This window comes from Telmatherina bonti (genome assembly GCF_933228915.1).
Source record: "Telmatherina bonti genome assembly, chromosome: 21".
NCBI lineage: Eukaryota > Metazoa > Chordata > Actinopteri > Atheriniformes > Telmatherinidae > Telmatherina > Telmatherina bonti.
The window spans coordinates 21,869,585-21,892,791 of NC_136630.1; the positions used below are offsets into that span (position 1 = coordinate 21,869,585).

The 23,207-nt window shown below is 39.9% G+C and overlaps 1 protein-coding gene across 1 annotated transcript; it reads left to right on the forward strand.

Moving 5' to 3' along the window:
• On the forward strand, window positions 1-22,162 carry kctd17 (potassium channel tetramerization domain containing 17; the record flags this gene model as incomplete). Its single annotated transcript, XM_079261238.1, has 7 exons — window positions 1-366; window positions 9,263-9,371; window positions 12,587-12,678; window positions 17,057-17,203; window positions 18,269-18,394; window positions 18,866-19,004; window positions 21,817-22,162. 6 exons carry the CDS (start codon window positions 1-3, stop codon window positions 18,962-18,964), a joined length of 939 nt encoding a protein of 312 aa, XP_079117364.1. The 3' UTR covers window positions 18,965-19,004; window positions 21,817-22,162.
• Window positions 22,163-23,207: the final 1,045 nt, after the last annotated feature.

Sequence of the window (23,207 nt, forward strand, 5' to 3'; positions counted from 1 at the left end):
ATGGCAACGACCGCAAACGACCAGCGGGAACCGGCGGACGTTGCCGCACCGTCAACACACCACGGCTGCCAGCACCAGAATAGCAATAACAATAATAACAACAACAATAACAACAAAGACAGCGAGGCGGGAGAGAGCGCAACCTCTGCAGCAACGACTGAACCCGGCGGGACCGAGCCCGGCGGCACGGCGTCGCAGAGTATTGGGAACGGCTCGGTCATCAATCCCACCGGGGGGAATAACGGGAAGTGGGTCCGGTTGAACGTCGGCGGAACGGTGTTCCTCACGACGCGGCAGACCCTCCTCAAGGAGCAAACTTCGTTCCTGTATCGGCTGTGCCAGCAGCAGGACCTGCATTCAGACACGGTGGGTCCATTTTAATCCCTGGTACTTCTCACCAGGCGAATAAGGATTTATACTTTTTGATGTGACAAAACAAAGCACACATTTACTTCACATTTAATCTGATCATTTCAAGTCCTTTTAGGGGTTTAGTTTTTTTAGCTATCCCTGTTGGCTGACATTTTATTATCCTGGTGTTTTCCTGGGAAGTGTGTGTCAGCTCTTTATAATGCAACAAATCTGATTAAAACACAGATTTTAACACATTCCTTTACTTACTTAAGTAGCTGCCAAATCCTAGTTTAGTCAAGACACATATATGTGTATTTAATCTATTTACAACTCTCTTATTACCTGAAAAACTTTTTATATACGTTTAAGATTAATTACATGTCATTTATTGTCGTAGGTGCTGCTTTGGAATAAAATATAGATATTTTAATCAAACAAAGCAGTACATTTTCATTAATACAATTAATTTGTGGGGTATATTGGCATTAAGTGAAGCCCTTTCTTTTATGATCAGTAAATATAATGATCCCTGATCTGTCACATATATTTTCATTTTCTCATAAGCCTGAAAAAAAGACTACTGTTTTGCATAACCTGTACGTAAAATGCTGCTATGATCTGGAAATGTAGCTTCAGAGTATGCACCAGGTAGTTGCCACAATAACCATCTGATATTCTGCATGTGCAGGACGAAGCACTTTCTCTCTGCCCCTTTTCTTCCGCCTATATGTGTGTGCATCAGTTTGTGGTGTGAAAGTAGCTTGGATCAGATGGATGAACACGTGCCGCCTCTTCTGCAGGGAGCTGCACAGTAGGTAGCTGTACAGCTGGCATCTTGTGCGAAAAGAGAGAGGGAGATGTATTATGTGTCTGCCAGTCACATGTTAGACTGAACACACTGTAAGGCCTGAAGAGACTCATAAATTATGCAGATTTCTATTATGCTTCACTCTTTGATATATGCGTGTGTGTTACAGAGAAAGAGGGGATAGGTCATCCCACACAGCCTGTGGCCAACTGGAAAACTGACATTTTGCAGCTGTCATATGGACAACCTTATTCCTCCATAATGAGGAAAATCAATAACTCATTACAGTTTGTGTTGTTTTTTTTTATCAGGCATTTTGCATTTTAGATCGCTCAGCAGAGGGCTGGCAGGACATGAGGTGATTTTTTCCCCTTTCAGGGAAGACCTAGCGCCAAAAAGAAGGAACCTATGAGTATTTTAAACAAACAGCAGCAGGATACTCCTTAGTTGCTTACTGATATTTCACTATGTATTTAGAGCTGATCTGAGCATACATTTAGCTATTTGATTACAAGTTTGACGAGTGGGATTGTCACAATTATTTTAGAAATTCTCCAACTGTGAGCTGTGATCCTTCTACTGATCATGTTGGCTACAGTCATCATATCCATTCATAGAAACATACATTTTATCCTCATCATCTTCTTATGAAGTGATTTGAGTGCAGCAACTATTTTGCTTAAGATGCTTAATTTATTCTTACCTTTTGCTGCCTTTTTAGGATCATGTCTTCTTAAGTATCATGGTTTAAACTGTCAAATCATAATGCCATCAAACATGCTAATGCCAGTACAAGTGTTGAAATTCAGCAGCAAATTTCTGCCTATTGACTTGAACGGTGACGTTCTTACCCACATTTTGTCCATAAAATATCAACAAAGATAAAGAAAGAAATTTGAGAGTTGCTTTGCAGTGTCATGTGTTTGTAGAAAAATTTGAAGTAAGTAACAAAACTAGAAACAAGTAGCTAAATGTGAGTTCAGAGGCTTTTGCTGCTCAGCAGTGGTAGCTGTTCCTGTGCTGCACCAGCAGGCACTGTGGAAAGTATACTCTCTGGTGACCTTCAGCTGTGAGCTGAGGGAAACTTTCACTGGACTGCCTGAAGACACTCAGTTACACACCAGACCTCTCTGTCTCACACAAAACACGCAAACTTCCTCTTTTTAATCTTTGTCTTTTCTATCTCACACTCCTGTCCTCTGCTCATCATCATTCTAGCTGACACACTCCTAATGTGTGTCACAAGCTGCTCCTTCTTTCATTAATGCCCTTAATGTTTGTGCTCTTCATCGAACATTCTTGAATCCTAGTTGACACAAAAATAGACTACATTAAACGTTTTTGGGTTTTTTTGGCTCCACCAGACGACTGTCATCATGACAACAGGAACTGAGCTGTCAACAAGGCTTTGAATCTTCTCTGAGTTTTAGATGAGGGGCAAGATTTCTTCTAATGGTCTGAATCCGTGTTTAGCTTTCAGAAGCAGTAATTCCGTTTTCTGTCAACCTGTTTACTACGCCGATTCAGGACTGGTAGTGGAACTGCTTTAACTCTCTACAGCTAGAGAGCCACAACAGGCCCATGTTAGTATGCCACTTTAAACATCTGTTTCAGTACACTGTTGACCGTACTTCCAGTGTAATCTGAATTTATGTAAAGGACCGCGGTTCAGGAGGAGAGTTTGTCTTCACAGGAATAACAACAGTAGGGATGTGATGATATTCTTTAGTTCCGATTTGATTCAATTCCAATTTTTATGGGTGCCGATTTGATTTCAATTGCAGTTATCACTATTCTTTGATATTGTTGATTTATGTTGACTAAAGACAAAAAATTTACAAAACCTTTTTTTTATTTGTCATCTTTCTTGATTTCAATTAGGATTAAACAGCCCAGTGGGCAGACTATCATTAGGCTGCTATAACATCCAAGAAGATATGTAAAAATATCAATAAAAACAATTAAAATTACAACAAAAAAAACATATAATGGGTTGTTTTTTTTGGGGTTTTTTTTTTAAATTCAGTAAAAATCCATTTTGAAATTGTGAGGCAAAAAATTCCTGATATTCAATTTTTCGGTTCGATGTCCCTCCTCTAAACAACAGGTTAGGTTGTTCGACTCATTTTCTCCATAGGTTTGTCTGTTAGTTGCTAACAGCTGCTGTTTTTGAACATTATCTAGTAAGTGGTGTTTCCAAGTGATATCCAGGATAAATGAACACCCATGCAAACGTGATTTATTTATACTATTTCAAGCAGGATACATAAACTGTAGCCGACTCTATAAAGCACATAACATTGATAAATTTAGGTACATACTCACATAATTAAGTTGCAAACGGTCTTTAAGCTGTTAATGTTCTGGCTTTACCATTCATTCATTCATTCATTTTCCGAACCGCTTATTCCAATTCAGGGTCGCGGGGAAGCTGGAGCCTATCCCAGCCAGCTTTGGGCGACAGGCAGGGTACACTGGCTTTACCAGTGCAATAAAAAATTCCTGTGTTTATACCCTAAGACACAAATGTAGAGTGAAACTACTGCTCTAGGAAAATGACTTCTGCAGCCCAAAAGAAAAATGATGTTATTGGGGTAGAATGTGCCTCTTCTTTATCATTCATTGTTAGTTCATTTTTTTATTTTTTATTATTAAATATCATACTTATACTTTTACACTGATCATAGGTGTGAGTGATTGGGTATACATTTAACCAGAGAGATACAAGTATTGTTCAGGATTTTGGGACTTTATTTATAAAAACAAAATAAGCACAGCCAGGTGCATTTGATCTGTATTCTTCGCGGTAATATTGATCAGCAATGCAGCTTTTTCCCCTCAGTTTGTTCAACGAGCCCACTCATGTTAACGCATGAAAGTTAATATTAGCAACTGAAATGTGCACACAGCCGGTACACGCTTCTAGCTAAATAGGTCATAATCATATTATCAGCTGACTACAAACATCATACCTCTACAGAAATTAGCTACACAGGGTTTACTTCAGTGATGGGCCATTTCACCCGAACTGAAAAGCCACTCTGTTGAAGTTAGATTTCATGAACATCACTTTTCTTTCTGTGAAAAACGCTGTTACAGGCTTTTGATGCATGTGTCAAGATCAGTGTGGTTGACTGTGTCTGCTTCCCTCAGGAAAACTGCTGTTGACCTCTTTTGCAATATTCCTGTGCTGTCAAGGAAATAATAAACTTAAGTCCATGAAAAATCTTCGTCCAAAATTAGGTCTGGAAGAGTATAAAGTGCGCATTGAAGTGGCGTCTCAGTGGGCTCTTTGTGTTAGCATACAGTGCTAACCAGCAGACACCAGACTTATACCAGCCTGTGCTCGGGTTGTTTAGTAAACACAGGAATAGAAGCTGCTTCAGCCTGTTCGTCACAGTTCAAACCTGTGTGTTTTCATCTATTTCATCTGCGCTGGAGTTCCCCTTTAATGCACCACTATTAATGCGTCTCTACTCAGAAGTTCTTCTCTGTTCTTAAATCCGTACATAGTCCTTAAATAGACACAGTTTGTTAGTGTGCAATTGTTTTAATGAGATTACAGTCACTTCAACTACCATGCCCCGCACCCCCTTTCCCTCCACTTAACCAAACCCAAGGCTCATTTACAGTAGTCTGACCCACGCTGACCCCATGCTATCCCAAACCAATTACATTATGTGGCTAAAGATTCAGCTTTTGCACCGGCCTGCGTTAGCTGATCATGTGCCACAGAGTGACTGATAGCCGGATTCAACCAGATAATTGCATTAGTACAGATTTGTGATGATCAGTTGTTAAATACCACGGTGGGGTGTGATCTGTCTCTGTGATTTGACTGTACTAATTTTTTTGTTTTTGTTTGGCTATTTCTATTCATTTACTTTTACCAGAAGTGCCTTTACAACATTTCACAATGAAAGTATGATTTTAATTTCATGCCTTGACTTGTATTATTGCTGCATCTGTGCTCAGATGTAAAATGTGATGCACGGCTGAGAGCAGGGCTGTTTGAACTTGTCATTTTTGTTACTAGCTACATACATAATTCACTTTTTGTGTCATGCAAGAGCTTCTTTAGTTTTTAAGTTGAATTCAAGGCTGAAGGTTTTTTGGTAGATGTTGATGCAAGCAATGTTGCACTGGTTTGCTGACAGAGTAGTTAAAACTTTAGTCTGGTATGAAAGTTTTATATCTGTTGAATGGCTTTACATAGTCACATGCTATGTCTTTATGTTTTGCTGTTAATTAAAGTAGGTTCAGTAAAAGTTTAGAAAAATAAGTTTTAGTCTCGATTTTCATCCCTAGATCCCATGATTGACAAATTGAGGTTTATATGTTTTGCTAATCTTGTGGCTAAAAAGTCTGGTCGTTCCTTTTAGTAGTATCAAGGTTCACCCCATAATTTAGTTCTTTTTTTGTTGTTTTCGTTGTGCTTGTGCCAGATTTTAAGCAGTGTTAATGCAAGCCTGGGAAAATTGATTACCGGTAAGTCTCTGCGTCTAGAGTAAATGGTTCCTAAGGAATACATTAAATTAGGTTGTAAACACTAATGATAGGTCAAATTAGAGACCAGCTCAAGTAAGCTAAAAAAAAAAACATGAGAAAAATGTGCAAACTAACTTCCTTCCCGCTCCTGTTCTGACAAATGCTCTTTCAAGCATGAGATTACAGGTAGACGACTCTGTTATAAGAGTTCTGAGAAGTCAAAGAGGCTTTGTTTGGTTATTGCAAATTAGATGTTCTTCCATCTGCATGGACATGACTGTTGAGTCACGTCCTTTTTCCATGAACAAATGTTTTGGAAACTATTAACTCTTTGATTTGCATCAGTGTATTCTGTCATGACAATGTTATGTACAATGGTGCAATTAAATGTGTGACAATAAATGTGAAAACTAAGGGCAGATTTCAGTGAAAAAGATTAAATGAAGTTTTATTCCCAGTCTGTTAGAACTGCTTTCTCCGTCACAATGTCAGATTTTGGGAAATTTCTACAAAAATAGTAATAATGATATGAAAAGCTTACAGTTAATCATGTCTTTAATTGGTTCTACATGTTTCTATCTTTTGTTTGGCAAATTAAATAAACCTAAAATATGAGAAACTACGTAGATTGTATTTTACCATAAATTTCTATACAGAATGATATAGTAAATAATATAATGTAGCTGTAAAAATGGCCCTGCCAGAGTGAATAACTATAAATTTGGTTTGTGTGAGTCGTGGTGACTCTGACACCTTCAGAAAGCTTCTCCCCATGTTGTCATACCCACACTGTCAAGTCTAGTCACGTTGATTAGGCGTCTGTCTTTCTGTCTTTCTCTGCAGTTCTGCTCATTTAGGAGTTTGAGTGTGTGTGTGTGTGTATGTGTGGGTGTACATGCATGCATTTACCTTTCAATATTCTGTGTGCTGCAGTCACATCCCTTTCACAATCTAATGATGATGATTTCCAGAACAAACCTTTGTTCGCAATGTGTTTGCACTCTGCTTCTTGGCCTTTGTATCCCATCCTTCCTTCTTGTTTCTGTCCTGTCTCTCTGTTTCTGTCTTTGCAGCCGCACAAGTCATTTATTTAGTGTAGCCACACTTAATATATGTTGTTGGAAGCCACTTAAGTTACACTCTTAGTCCTTGGATTTCTGTCTTTTGCCATCTTCCTTTGGCCTCAAATGTCATTTTTCTCCTAATATATGTCCCTCACCTGGCCACCCTGCTGCCTTATAAACTGTTTTACAGTCTGAATCTGCATATTTGTGTTTGTATTAGCCCCTGCTCTTTCTATTTATTTCACATCTCACGTGGGGAAAAAGCTCAGCAGAAGATTGGCTGGAAATTAAATGACTGTCACGGGCAAAGTAATATTCTCCATGAAAATTGGGTGGACAGGCCGTGTGTCATTTGCATATTTCTGCCTACTGCAGATCATTCTGGTTCTGCTTGTCTATTTTGGGACATTTTTTACACTGATGAGCTAGGTTAACTCACAAAGATGTTTATGTTTTATTTGTGATTTATCGGCATGAATAATCTGAAATATGGAGAAAGGAATGAGTGAAAAAGATTTGTGTTCTTATTATGTTCATGTCTTTCTAGATTGTGCAGCCTGCATAAATTTAGCAGTCTGTTAAATCCTCAAACACCTAAGTTCAAAATTAGGATCAGCAGTTGTCACTTAAGCGCTACGAGATGAAAAGGAGGATTAAAGCTTGAGATTTATTAGTATCATCCAGACAGAAGACTAATCTGACCCAATTTTCTCATCATTCATCATTCAGGGATCTTCTAACAGACAGGCTGTGGTTACAGGAAGCCACTTTACATGTTAGTCTGAACGGGGTCTAAGCCAGCTCATTAGCTTTGTGTTCACCTTAACCAGAATAAAACCAGGAACTCTCAGATAAAGGGTACTGTTGGTTTTATTCCAGTTCCCAATAAACAAAGTGGAGTGTGAGTAAACAACCTGAAAATCCATGTAGGCCACTGGAGTTGCATCCAGTTGGTGCCACTGCATCACAGGGAACAAGCCTGTCAACTACAACAACATGAAGGGATGACATTACCAAATTGTGTTGGGCCACAATTTCAAAACAGCATGACCTCCTCCGTAAATTAGGCGAGTTTATTGTTTTTGCTTAGGCCCCTGACATCAGTCCACCCAGCAGGGCTGACAGTAAGCTGGCATCTGCGTTGCAGACCAGTAAAATCAATCAGGTCCAGAGTCTCTATACGGCAAAATTTGTTAGGTAAACCTGTGTTTCCTGAAATAAAAATCGATTGACACCCCCCCCCCCCCCCCCCCCCCCATTAACTTCCAATCTGATGAGATGTTAAGCTATGAACGCTTGCAACTGGGTCACTGTGTTCATGATGCACTCCCTTGGGTGGTAAAATGTCAGATTTTCCGCTTGCTTCAACCCTGAAATAGCCCTTCAGGCTGATTATTCTCCATCTCCAGTCACCAGCTCAACATTACAGCATCCCTGCTGTAACATCAAGCTTTCAGTGTTAATTAAACTACTTGTGTGTCATTGATAAGTATTACTACTACAAACACATGCACCCCAGTTGACCAAGACTATAAACATTGGCAATATTTCCCTTTGCTTCTGAATAGATTTCATCTGCTAGGTTCTGTAAAAATTAAATAATGGAAAGTTACAGTTATGATGGGGTGTATTGTACATGTGCAGTATCCGCTAATAAAAACTAATGCATAATATGCACCCTTACAAGAAGCTGCTTGAGGCCAGTGTTTTATTTTGCTGCTTCAGTAAGCAGTTAAAAAAAATCTGTCACATGAATAGGGCAGGGTCGCTTTATCAAGCTGAACATCTTGTTCTTTGGTGTAAATATGGAGTCCCAAAATATTGATGTGCAAGCCGTCAGCTTACTGACATTTCGGCTAGGCATCAGTGTGGATAATGATATGAAATGGGAACACTTCACTGCTTTTCGTTTCATTTACCAGAGGATGGGGGGGTGGGGGTGTCTGTGCTTTGAGCAGTTGTCACAGAGGAAGAACAGTGGGAGGATGTGTGTGTATATATGCTGGAAGAGCTGTAGTCATGACATAACACCCAGGCAGGCTTGGCAGGAGTAGCCTGGAAGTAAAGGAGAAGCAGGCTGTGGATGCACGTGTTAAGCATCAAAGTCAATACCATCCGGTCCAAGTGGCTCATTGCAGTATTTGTTGCAATGAAAGGCTTTTGGTGTAGGTAACGAATACAAAGAACATTTTATATCAACACAAGGGGCAAGTTACTTATAAATTTGGCTCTCAGTATTTCTGCTATAAAAATATTTGCTTTGGTCTTTCTAAACTGCAAAAAGTCTCATGTTTTTAAATGATAAAGCATTGCGTTATCAGCCCAAATATTATGCCCTAATGAGTTAGCCAACAGGTCTAAATATATACCCTGTTGTTGTACAACACAGAGGAGGTCATTTGCATGATATGCTGAGCAACTTGTTATTATACAAACTATTTATAATATGTGGAGTGAATCAGAACCTACTCTATCAAAATAATTCCATCTATGATGCGATAATATGATAATGGACTGTGTTTTTCTGTCTTTCTCTTCTTTGTCACAGGACGAGACTGGAGCTTATGTAATTGACAGAGATCCCACTTACTTTGGTCCCATTCTGAACTACTTACGACATGGCAAACTGGTCTACAACAAGGAGCTCGCTGAGGAAGGTCTCATATGTTTTGACTGTTCTCTGATGGGTTCAGATCATAGGGGTTTGTTGTGTTAAAAACTGCTCATAAGGTTGGAAACCTTTCATGTACTTTAATGCATATAAGGATTCATGAAACTATCCCTTATTTCAAATTGCTGGAAACGTCACAACTGTGGAAAAGGTGAACTATAGCAAAACACCACCATATAACCATAAACTAGCTCCAACTCACTTCATGTTTGGGATGCGCCAGTACCAGTAAGGACATCAGCCCAGTTACTATGTCTGTGTAATCATCCGTGGTACTCATAAAAATGTTCCAATGCAAAAAACAATACCATCACGAAAAACTAGGGCTGTCAAACTTTGCAAAGAAACAAACTGAAAATAATGTGTTATTTTTTGTTCTTATTACACATAAACAACAAAGTCCAGTTCGCACATGGAACAGAGACAGATCAGACTTCAGCTCACACTACAACTACCTTTCTGAAGTACTCTTCCTAGGTTTTAGCTTTCTTAGCTGACCGCAGAACAGTCCTGCTCTCTGAGCTCAAGACGCCCTTTCAAGCAATTACCAACAAACTGGACGGTCTCTAGTTAGAACAAAATCTGACACTTTTCACCGGCAGCTGGAGTAGGTAGTAGGGCTGGGCGATTAATCGATTTAATCGATTAATTCGAATTTGCTGTTTATGAAGATTTATTTTTATGAAAATCGGGATTTTTTTTCTTGCTTTACTTGCTGCGGAGAATTCGCTTCGGATTTTCAAAGCTTTTCTCCCTTACTTTCTTTTCTAAAATTCTGAAATTTGCTGTTGTTTATTCCACACCGCACCATCTTTACCGGGAATTAACTGGTCACGACCCCCACGTCACGTCTGGGGACACGTAAAGGCAAAAAAAGTGTTACACTTTTGCTATATATTTCTATATCTAGATGTCTGAAAAACCTCCTCTTGAGTTCGTAAAAATTTTAGCAATATTTGAGACTTTTTTTTTTTAGACGTAGGTCTAGCAGGGTTCTTATGGCGATATTTAGTTTTTGCGAAGTTCTAGGTGTCATGGAAACGCAGTGATTTCAGTGTGGGAGGGGGCATTATCACATGCCACAGCAGTCTGAAGCCAGATGCATTTGACAGGCTTGTCTTTCTTGCCAAAAATGTGTAAATTAAACAAAAAACAGCAAGAATGTAATAATAAATGTATGTTAGAAATATAGCTTTCATTAACATTCAGGGATTTTTTTTAAAATAGTATATTGTAGAGATCAATTTTCTCTAAACACATGTTAAGTGTAAAAAAAAACATTGATTTTTATTCCCTCATTGCCAATGTGGGAAATTGTTTTTGTTATTTAATGTCTAAATACTCTAAAAGGAATCACTATTTTTCTTCCAAGAGGAGGTACTTTTATTAATTATTTATTAGGTTTTTTTTATTTTATTTTAGAATAAACTAACACAAGTGAAGTGAGGCCTATTATTAAATGTATGATCAAAAGTTAAAAACTATTTCACAGTGGAAACGCGCAAAGTGCAAACATGCCGGTTGTTATAATGTTTACAGTGGCAGCACCTGCATCTCTTTTTACAGTCCTGTTTAACAGCTTGTTTAGTTGCACTTCAAATTCAGTTAAACCCGTAGGCTGACTGCAATAAAAGCATTTTTGAAAAAGAATAGTTTTTTACTTTTGTAATTTATTATTTTTTTCTTTACAGTAAGGGGGGAAAAAATCTATTAAAATCAGAAATCGGATTTGGTTTTAAAAAATTGGAGATTTTATTTTTCGGCCATATCGCCCAGCCCTAGTAGGTAGAAACTTTATTCACTCAACTTCAAACTGATAATGCATTCAAGGCTAAGCCGACTGACCAGGAGGACAGAAGCAGAGGCTGCAACAGCTGACTCCCCGAGAGAACTGAACGTCTACGACCCACTGCTTTACCAGGGTCAGTCATTCATTCAGAGTTTATAAAGACCACTCCTGGAGGTGCTTGACCAGAGGAATAAATGTAGGCCAGTGATGTCCCCCTTTTACAAGATGGGATTGAAGCCATCTCTCTGCCCTGTCAGACTTTCCAGTAAGACGGTTCCTGTGTCTGGCCTGAGGAGGCAGAAAAGTTCATCTGAGCATTTAGTGAACCTTCCTGACTGTTCATGTGGTTAGTTCTGAACTTTAAAATTATAAATGAACCTGAAGATGATCCATATTTGGTATGCGCAATTACATCTATTTAAATTTAAGTGGTAATCACAATCATTATGAGGCTTCTCCATTTTTAATTGAATTTTTCCCTTTCATTTATTTTTTTTCTCTTTTACCTAACATTTTTATTTAATTAATGAACTTTAATAACAAAGTTTTAACTTATACCAAATAAAAATCTCAATTAGGCATTACCTCAGCAAAAGGACCTTATTTTGGACATGTAGGTACTTTGTCACAATGGTGATCCATTTCCACAAAAATGACTTCATTTTCCGCATTCATGAAGCTTGACAGTTTTCCAGCCTTACACTTAGAGGATAGCAGCAGAACAACCCATTTCACATCTGGATCAGTATCAGCTGATACTTAACCCCAAGTAATGGTATCAGAAGGGAAAACAAATATTCACAGCATCCCTAATTTATATCCCTAATATATATGTTATGACATATATATATATATATATATATATATATATATATATATATATATATATATATATATATATATATATATATATATAAAATCAATGCTACTGTCATAATTGGTACTCAAATAAATCATTTTCAGAGATCTTAGTCTGGATGGTTGTGTTGAATTTTTTGTTTAAAGATAATGAAATGAACAACCAAATTAAAAAAAGAAAAAGTTTTTAGCAACATCTTGAGATATGAATGCAGACAAAGATAAATACTTTTAAATATCCATTAATGATAAACATGTTAGCTGGATAAATATGAAAAGGAAGTTATGGAAATATAAAAATAGTTTTAAAAACCTAATATTAGACAATTGGTTAAAATACAAATGGATTCAAGGTGGGATATTTTTAATGAAAATGTGAAACATAGTTTCTTCATTTCTATCAAAAATCAGTGTTTAAATAATTCTTAGTTTGCCTGAAGCTAAATTATGAAGTGGGGTCATGTGACACATAGGGTGCATCTTGTAGAAAAGGCTCAACACTGCAGCACAGGTGTCAAATAGCAGCTCGGTTATGTGTGTTTTCTCGTTTTAAGGTGTCCTGGAAGAGGCTGAATTTTACAACATCACACCACTGATCAAACTGATAAAGGAGAGGATCATAGAGAGGGACTCAAAAGCTACGCAGGTAATCTAAGAACTATTTCATGTGTTTTAATGATTTGATCTTTTTACTTTCCTGTGCAGTCCAACAAACACTGGATATTACAAAAAAAGATGACTAAATATACACAGTGCCGCAATTGTACTGACATATTGGTTCCACATTCCAGTTTATCTAGCGTATCATTACTAAACATTGAAGCACTGTCTGCACCCAAAACATTGTGTACAGACACACACAACCACCATTTTGCCTTTCTTAGTAATATCACTCTTTATCTGCATATCAGCCTTGTCTCCCTTTTTTTCATTTCTTTTCTCTCTCAGTCTTGCATAATCCCTCTGCTGTCTAAAACATACACCCACTTTCTGTGTTCCTTTCCACAGCATGAGACTAACAACTCAAGTTTGCCTGGGGATAAATATGGCACAGAAATGTGAAAATAGAAGCGCTGGCTTTGTAGCCGATGTTCACATTATTTCTTTTCACTTTGATAGCTGTCCATTCTTGGTCTCAGCTAGGTTCACTGAACAAGTGAGGGTTTATAAGTGCCTGAAATGTTATTTCAGGGCGTTTTACCTTTTGCCTAATATAACTCTCTTATGCAACTTGTGCATTTATTTATGCTTTATCTAATAATTCCAGTGCACAAGCAGTTTTCCTGGGAAGAACCTATAGTTTTATTTATTCATTAATTTGGATTATGGTGTTTGTTTTAAATGTAAGAACTGTATAGTATGTGACATATTATGTGTTTACTTCTATTCTAGTGAAATTGTATACACTTTATGCTCAATAGCTGTAAGAGCATCCAAGAGAGCATACAATAATCTCATCTGAAGCTTGTTACATATGCTGGGTTAAGCAAGAACTTGTTTGTTTTCGAGGCTACGAGAACAAGAAAAAAGTTTGTTTCGGTCCAGTCAAACCTGAAGTTTCGTCTGGGACAAGGCAGGGATCATTGTGGGGAGATGTCTGTGTTTTTTATGCTTTCGCACCACCTCAGTCAGCTGTACTTTGAAGCTACTCAGCCAAACTCACGTCAGAGGAAATGTGGAAGTGTCACAATCACACAGTACTTCTTTAGCATCATGAGAGGAAAGGTCAGCTTGGCTGACACATTGAGAACAGGCCACAAGAACTTCCCAACCAGCGCCACAAGCATAAAATTACATCATTTTGTTTTTGTGGTATTGATAATAAGAACAAAGTTCTCTCTAATGGTGAAGTATTTAACAGGCTTATAGCTGGGGTAGGTAATCTTGCTCAGAGACATTTCTTGAATTCTGGGTGAAGTGGTTCCTCGTCCTGATAGTAGTCTTTACATTTTGTAATTATGAACAATAAGAAATATAGTTAGACCCCCTCAGTTTACTGTAAAGCTGTAAAAACTCAGACCAATCAAAATGTTCAGACCAAAATGAAGTTGTTCATTTCTTATATTTTGTAAGCTTCTTTTCCCGACTCCCCTCCTCCCCCTCCCGCAGCGCATACCTGATTGCCACACCCTGCATATAAATAGCGTGTTAGGATGAAAATACAAAGTATTGAAGAAGAAACTCGGAAAGCAGAAAATGCAGGAAGGATTTCCCCAACCCGGCTTGGTTTATTTGCCTCCTCCTGCCGAGAAAGAGAAAAATCGTTGGTGGAGAAAGTTGCAAATAAAAAACCAGAGGGTTTCTATTGCATCAGTGAAAAGTTTGGAGATATTTTCCAAATAAATCTAATAAGTGTGTCCAAATTTACACTAGTATTTTATATTTCTCAAACTTTTTTTTTTCTTTTTTTTTTTTTTTTGCAACAGCATTTTCTTTTTTTTTTCTTTTTCTTTTTCTTTTTTTTTAACCTGTCCTGTCCAGCATCTCAGCATACAGAACAGCAATCTGCGTGCCATTTTTTTGCCAGACAGATTTGCTCTGTCAAGGGAGACATCTCATGTAAATAGCTGCCCTTGATAATCTGAATATTTTTATTATTATGATAATTATTTTATTTATTTATTTATTTATTTTCCTTTTATCATTTTGCAATCATCATCAGTCTTGATATGGCCGAGCTGGGCCTGGCAGGGAAAGAGGGGAAAAAAAGAGGAAATGAAAGGAGGAAAAAGAGAGATAGAAAAGAAAGGCGTGTCTAAGCTGCTAAAGTTACAGTATTTGCAAAACAATATAAAGTACTGAAAAAATACAAGACAAAAGTAGGATAGTGACAATATTAAAAAACAGACAAAAAAATGAAAAATAAAAGTAAAAAAAGTAAATGAATTAATAAAATAATTACAATACCAACCGTTATGAAACATACCTACAGAGAGTCATCAGCAACATTTAGTAGGAAGCAGATGGGAAGATGAGCGCTTTGTGGGCGTGCACGTGTGAGTGTTCAACCTGTGATCATGCAATCAAAGATCAGCTGAGTGCTTGTAGGGGAGCACGACCACGACCCGAGACGTAGGGGAGGAAGCCAAGGCCCCCAGGGCCCGGCAAGCCCACCGCGCACAGAGCCTGGGCAGGCAAAGCAGAGAGAGCCTCCGTCCGCCGAGCCCAGAGCAGTGGAAGCCCCCAAGCAGGCGCCACGAGGCAGGGCACCGGGTAGCACAGGGTGACGGCAAGCCGGCCCGGCGGGCGCCAGGCGCTGAAGCGCGGGCCGCACAGAGAGCCGGCAGCCCACAGGCCCCAGGACCACCCATACCCCCAGCGGGCCCCGCCCACCCAGAGCAAAACCATCGCGGGCCGGTGCCACCACGATACCAGGGGCGGGATCCCCAAGGACAAGGACACGTCCGTAGACCATCCCCCCAACAACCCCTCCCCACAACCCTCCCGCTGCTTCATATCCCCCCTCTCCAGCACCCTCCCCATCCCTCTCCCTCCCAAGCCCTACTGTCCCCAACACCCCCCCTTCCTCCAACCCCCTCCCCGCCCCACCCCTCCCTCCAATCCCCAGGGAACCCGCCAGGTACCATAGCAGCGCGACCCCAAGGGCATGCCCCAGGCGACCAAGGCCCCCCAGGTCCAGGCCAGGCCCCCCACGCAGCCCGCACAACAGCAACCCGGCCACCCAGCCCAGGCCAGCCCCCGACCGCCCCGAACTCCCGGCCACTCCCCGGCCCGCCCCCAAGCGACCCCAGCCTCTGGGCCACCAGAGCTCCAAGCCGGCCAGGGGAGCAGCGCCCAAAGCAATGACCTGCCCAGACCCCCGGCCCGAGAGCCGCCCCGCCCCCAGGGCCGCCAAGGTCCCAGCCCCCAGTCCTACTAAGTGATGTGATTAATTAGCAGGGTCCAGGGAGAGCGAGCATTGGCCGATTCATTTTTGATGGAAGCAGATGTGATCTCGAGACTTATGTGTTCCAACAGGAGATTTTTGTAGTGATTAATACTTAGACTTCCTTTGGACTTCCAGTTTAATAGGATAGTGTTTTTTTGCTATACATAGGGCCACAAGGATAGTGTGTGTGTGTTGTAACAGCATTTTCACCAATGATGAAAAGTTTCATCATTAACCCAACGCTGCCAGATACGTACAGTATATTGGCAAAATTACAAAAGATCCATTTTCAGCTGACCGCCAATAATTTATGGAATATATATCTAATCCATAAATTTCCTGGTTAGCAGTTCAGCCACAGACAGTCACTACTGATTCATCTATTAGGCACAATGTCATCACAAATCATGCTCCGAATGAACCCACGTTGATGACATTTTCTGAGGAAAAGATGTTGAATCACCTTAGCAGATTATTTGTGAACTGTTGGCGAATCAATCCCCTCAAAATCAAAGTTGAACAACTCGGCCATTTATTTTATCTGGCAGGGAGTCGGCAACAGTGGATACGGCTCTGTGCAGCCGACAGCTGAGCAGTTTACATGCACAGCTTGCTGGGAAAGCATAAAACAAGCAAAAATAACAACAACCTTCTTTTAAAGCCTTCACCAACATATTAGTTTAACAGTATTAATGTAAAAAACTTTCATTGGTTTGACCTGATGCAAATACAATGCAGGTAGAGCTTTATTAGCTATTTCCTTTCTGAAGTTAACATATAACTTCGGGTGAGGATTGGTTATTAGTCGTGAAGCTCAGTGAAGGCAGCATGCAACGTTTTGGGTGTTTTAAATAAAGGTGGGTAGCCAGATAAATCTAGTCGGAGCTCTAGATCTTCCATCTAAGCAAGCTGCAAATATAAATAGCATACTGAAAATGTATTTTCAGACCCAGGAGGCCTTTAACGATGTGAAAGGATTGTGTTGAAGTTGGTTTCTTTTCACACACAAAGATCTGCGCTCAAGCACAAAGAATGTTATTTTTGTCATTACATGTCTCCTTCAAAGTGGTGAATCTGTACCATCCTCTCTCTCCTCTACCTCTGGTTCCTCAACTCCTTTGTCTTTCTTCCTCAGCAGGTGCCCCCCAAGCACGTCTATCGAGTGTTACAGTGCCAGGAGGAGGAACTAACTCAGATGGTCTCCACCATGTCGGATGGCTGGAAGTTTGAGCAGGTCAGCGTGCGCGCCTGCAGAAAGCCCCGCACCGGACTGCTCTGGACTGTGGGTTGGACTCACGCTGCTGCTGACCCTTCAATCTTGACCCTTGGTCTGACTCCCCTGACCTGAGCCCTGCTCTCTGCACGCCCAAAAGTCAACTTAGAACCAAAAAATCGGATCACGTCCTGCAGTCTAGATTGAAATGTAAATAGCACATTAAACTTGTGAGTGCTTTACTTAACTTCCTGTGAAGTTTAGTTTGAGCAACACAACCATAATTGTTTGCTGAAAGCAGCAGTAAGCAGTTAGCTTTTATTGGCTCATGTACGACAAATTTAATCTATTAATAATCTCTAAGCAAACAAAGTAATCTGAAGACATTTTTAAAAGGCATCTGGACTTATTACAAGCTTATTTCCACATTTGTAGCATTAATAATGATAAAGAGTATAGTAGCTGCACAAAGCTGGACTGAATATAGTTTAAACTGTGTCGCACAAATGATCCAGGGTTAGTTTCTGTAGACCATCTGCTGTGTTCCTGTTAGACGTCGGACTGTCTGTTCGGGATGGCTTATCAGTTAAATCTGTAAAATATATCCATGTAGGACGTGTGGCTATTAAATAACAAGACTTCACCTGCTAAATCGAGTCTGTAATGTATCTAACACCCTTTCCAATAGCAACACTCAGACTAGCTGAGCTAAATTGGCCAGCTAATCCAAACTTAGTGTAAAAATCACATTCAGACCTCCCCTCCCTCCCCTCAAGCCCCTGCTTTTGTGCCTCGCTGCACTGCATGGTGCACAGCTTCGATTTCCCCCACATTTACTGGCAAAAGCTAACAGTTGTTGTGCTGTTTCTGTGAGTAATAAGTGCTTGTCGCTGAGCTGACTTATCACGTGTATAATAGAAAGCTGTCTGCTCTTCACCCCTCCCCCACTCAACCTTGCATGAGCAGAACAATCTTACCCTGCTTTGGTGTGGGATCTCTGCTTCTGTCAGCATTTCTGTTTATTCTGCTGTGATGTCTAATCCTTCCTGACACCTACTCTCTCTTTGTCTCTCTGTCCTTTGTGCATCTTTCTGGGTCTGCCTCTTCCTTTATTTTATTTATTTTTTTATCTAGATGGTGAACATCGGCTCTTCGTACAGCTACGGGACAGAAGACCAGGCTGAATTCCTGTGTGTCGTGTCCAAGGAGCTTCACACGCCTGGATCTGGCCTGGGGACAGAACAGAGCCACAAAACCAAGGTGAAACAATTCCCATGCAAATGTGTTTTTATTACACTTAACATTTTATGTAGATATTTCATTTTTTCTGCCTTTTTTTTTTGCATGCAAGTGTAAATGTTTTGCTGTTGAATGAGAGAGATGTGTGTTATTTCCTCTCACTGAAGTAGATATGTGTTTGATCCTGCACCCTCCACCTGAAGCTCCAAATGTCATTTGCCTGAAAATGTCATTCACAAACACTTCCACTCCATCATTCACTCAGCTCTGCATCTCTTACCTCCTCTTATCGATCATCTTCCTCTATCGCTGTGTGTCAGCGCAGTTTCTCCTCACATGGATATATTATATATATCTGTCTGTTTTTTACCTCTGAACATCTCACTGACCATTCACTGACACGCATCAACGTGTTCATTTTTGTTGTTTTCTGTTTTTTGTTTTTTTTTCTTTCCTTTGTGTTTCCCCCTCCTTCTTTCATACTGAATGAAGCCGGCAGAGATGCAAGAGGAGGAAGCAGCGAAGGAGGAGGAGGAGGAGGAGGAGGAGGCAGGGAGAGAAACCACACCAAATGAGTGGCTTAGAGAATGAGGGAGTCATGTTTCTTTGTTCCAAAGAAAGGCGGGAATGGGTGAGGAACTGTGTAAAAGATGTGTTAATGGGTAGATCTGGTAGATTTTTAGTGTGTTTATGTGTGTTTCTGTCGACTGAAGTGCAGGGTGTTTCATGGCACAGCACTGACTATGACCTTTAAGCTGCCCTACAGTTGTAGTGAAGCAGACCTCACTGAAAGTCATCTACAGACTATAAAAACGAGGTACCTGGATGCCTTGGATGTCATACCACTAAAGGTAAAAAAAAAAACAGCCTGAATTCGAGAGGTTTGTGTGAATAATTAGCATTTTAATACCCCCATGAAAACAAAATAGATGTCTAAATGTTTGGGTTTTTTTTTTATTTATTTATCTTAGATTACTTAAGCCATCCAATTCAATTAAACTTTATTTGTATGGCGCCACTTGACAGCAATGTTGTCACAGGGCACTTTACATACACGAATCAACATACACATCATTTTGAGCCAATTCATACATATCCTATAATAGAAACCAACTGATTGCATCAAGTCATGACTTCGATCCAATCCCCCATCCTGAGCATGCACAAGGCGACAGTGGGAAGGAAAAAACTCCCTTTTAACAGGAAGAAAACCTCCGACAGAACCCGGCTCAGGGAGGGCAGCCATCTGCTTCGACTGGTTGGGGTGGAGACGACAGGAAAGACAGAACAACATGTACAATTACACTTATTCAGGAATACCTGCGGAAAAAAGGAGAAATAAGTTAGAGATGGCAATATTGGCATATATTTATACATTAATATATTAGAGAAATAGAGCGAGGTACTTCTCAGTGCATCAGGTAACATCCCCATTGCTACATAAGTAATGGTTGGCTAGACTACCCATAACTATAAGAGCAAAGAGCATAACCTGGATAGTTGGGTCCCGTACATGCAGACTCCAACTCAGGAGATGCTCATATCCTAACTATAGGCATCATGGAAAAGGAAGGTTTTCAGCTCGATTTTAAAGGTGTGGAGGGAGTCTGCCTCCCGAATCCACGGTGGGAGCTGGTTCCATAAGAGAGGAGCCTGATAGCTAAAGGCTCTTCCTCCCATAGGACTCTTTGAGACTCTGGGAACCACCAGTAAACCTGCAGTCTGAAAGCGAAGTGCTCTATTTGGAATATATGTAACTATAAGATCCAGTAGAGCTTGACCCAACAGGGACAAAAAAAAGCTAGTTTTGCATCTAATGATAGTTTAAAGTTAGTCTTTTTCCTGGTAAACTATTTTAAATGATATTTAGAGGCTTATACTTACAATTTACACTAAGACCCACAGCTGTAACAGTGAAGAGATGCTTGTAAATTCTCCAAGTCAAGATGAGAACCACATCTCTGCTACCAGCTTTTTGACTCTAAAAGAGATTTTAAAAAATCTGCCAAAAAATATATTTTTCTGGTCATGTTTTCTCTTCCACAAAGTTTCGTGCTGTTTGGTTTTTCATAGTGATTTCTGCATAAAAACCAAATAATTTACTTAGTAATGTCAAGTTTGTTGTTTCTCTCTTTTTGTTTTTTTTTTACCTGTCGTTGATGCAGGAAATATTATTTCTCTCAAAAAACCAAGTTCTGGATAAAAGCCAGGATTTATTGAACATTCATATTAACATATAAGACTTAAGGTTGAACCTGAAAGCTTCAGATTACTAGTTGCACACTGCTAAGTGGGTTTTTGCCCCCAGTTGGTTTCCTGAAAGTAGATGGTGAGGATTAATGCAAAGGAAGAGAGTTCTCATAGCAGAGTGTAATTCAGTCTCGTGCCAAAAAAGTTTAGTTTTTCCCTTTATTAAAATCAATCCTGTGCCTTGGCCTGAATGTCTGGATTAGTAATTACACAAAAGACCTCAAATGTGCCAAAGACACTATTTTTTTTTTTTCATTTTCAATACTGCTAGTCCAATAAGGCTCACAGGGAAGCTGGAACCTATGGGAGCAATCATTAGGCGAGAGGTGGGGTACAGCCTGAACTGGTCGCCACTTTGTCGCAGCCTGAGAAGCTCAGGAAATGTTTTCTGTTGCATTAGAAATGTAAAAAGTCAGCACAGCAGTAGCTTTGTGGTGTGTAAAGATGGAGAGCAGGGCTTTCTCTTGCTCCACTTACGGCCCATTTTAATGTTTTTAAAGGTTTATTAGGCTCTCGTGGCCTTTTTTTTTTAAAGTTTGAAATGACTTACACAAAATGCGCTCTACACCAGTTAAACAGCCCAGCTGCACGACTCTGCTCTTCATACCAAGTTCAGAAACCAGATTCTCAGCAACGCAGTTTAAATTTTTCTTTCTGGATCAGAAAATATAAATGGAATCCATGAAATCTTGGTACGACGTTTAGTCCGTCAGACCAACGCACTGACATCCGTCCTGTTGACAGCAGGTGTCTCAAAAGGAAAGGGTAACATTTCTAATGAAAAGCCGACAGCGAATTGACCGATCTTTACAGATATTGATTGAGTGCTGCATCACTGTGAGCTCTCATTACCAATACTGTGACATGGAATATCCCTGACCTTTCAGCGCAGCAGTAGTGTTAGATGTCCCTCCCAGTCTTTGCACACCCTACAGTGTCAATGTAAAACCACACACACATGTGAGCCAACGCCAAAAGGCAACATATACATCATGGTCAAGAAGGCCAGTGTGTTTTGTTGGTGTTCCAGTTGTTGTGCATGTCAGTTTAGTTATTTACTCCCATTCTCTCACCATTTCCATCGCAATCATCCCAATCATTGCAAACTAGAGCTTAGGTCGTATGAAATCACTCTAGATTATGTTGAAGCAGAGCTGGAGCTCCTCATGTGTGCTTTTTCTTTCTTTTCACAGCTTTTCCAGATCCATGGGTCCAGGATGTAGAATGGCAAGGCTTTATGTGTTTTCTAGACTGGTGACATCCTATACATGGTGTACATCTGTTTAGTGTCGGTGCATTGTTGCTATTTCATACACAAGATGCCAGTTATCATTACCAAATGAAAAGGAAGAAAAAATAAATAAATAAAATGTACATCATATCATGATTGGGTTGCAGCAATATCATCCAAATTACTGTTCAGTGAAACTCACGTGTGTATTGCCAAGGGTGTTTGTAGAGCTTAGTAAGACATAACCAAAGATTAACAACACAGTTGGCTGAACAACGGTGCTGAACCCTGGTCCAACAGAATATAAAATGCGCCCTCAGACAGTTGACCTTGTCTTGTTACCCGGCGCAGAGCTCTCGTTGTGTCACTTTGATTTGACAGATGGTGTGAAAGGATCATGTTGCATCTGGGATGTGCAGCATTTGGATCCTGACATTTCCTAAAGTGACATTTTTTCCAATTATCCACCATCTTCTCTCATCCACATGATGGATGTGGTTGCTCCGCAAACATCTTACTCTGATGGAGCTCCGTGTAAACATCTGTCCACCCTCAGTTGTCTGTTACACGGAGCCGGCCATACTTGTAGCTCTGCACACATGTTGCTTCCTGTGTGGGTGCGCTGCTTTACGCTGCATTGCTGCATGCACAGTTATCAGGAGAGTGGTTTTCCTCAGTTAAAATTAAATGGTTTTGTTCCTCAGACTGAACTGTTAACAAAGGAAAAGTTGAATTTACTCTTCCTCAGGGGTAATTAAACTATACCCATTAATTATGCTTTATAATAAATGTTGTGTTTTTATCCTTAGTATTTCGTTATATTTATGCATTTTGACAATGGAGGGATGTGTGTTCTTAGAAACTTAAGGTTTAAGTTTATCTTGAGGGTTTGGTCGATAATTTGCAGTTATTTCTTATTACTCTTTTTTTTTTTGTCTTTTGACAAACCATGCTGTCCTGTGGTAGCGTCCCAGTTGCTATCACTAAAGTATGCAAGTTACTGAAGACATTTTAAGAATTAAATTATTGGTATTGGTTTACGTCTTTTCGGGCTGTTTTTTCTGAAGTTAACAAAGGTTTCTAATGATTATGTGCTTTAAACTACACTTTCCCTCATGTCATGGATGCATAATGCTTAAAATAAAATAAATTGTAGACAAAGACACATCTATATGATTTGGAGTTGTAACACATAAAAAGAAATATTCATTTTGCCCAGTAATTGTGCATGCAGTGAATGTCTGCTCATATTTACTGGTTTGGCTAATGAAAAGCATACCTGCAACTGTGCAGGCAGGCAGATACACAGCCGCAGCAACGCCCGCATCACTTTGTGTTGGCTTCACCTCTGAG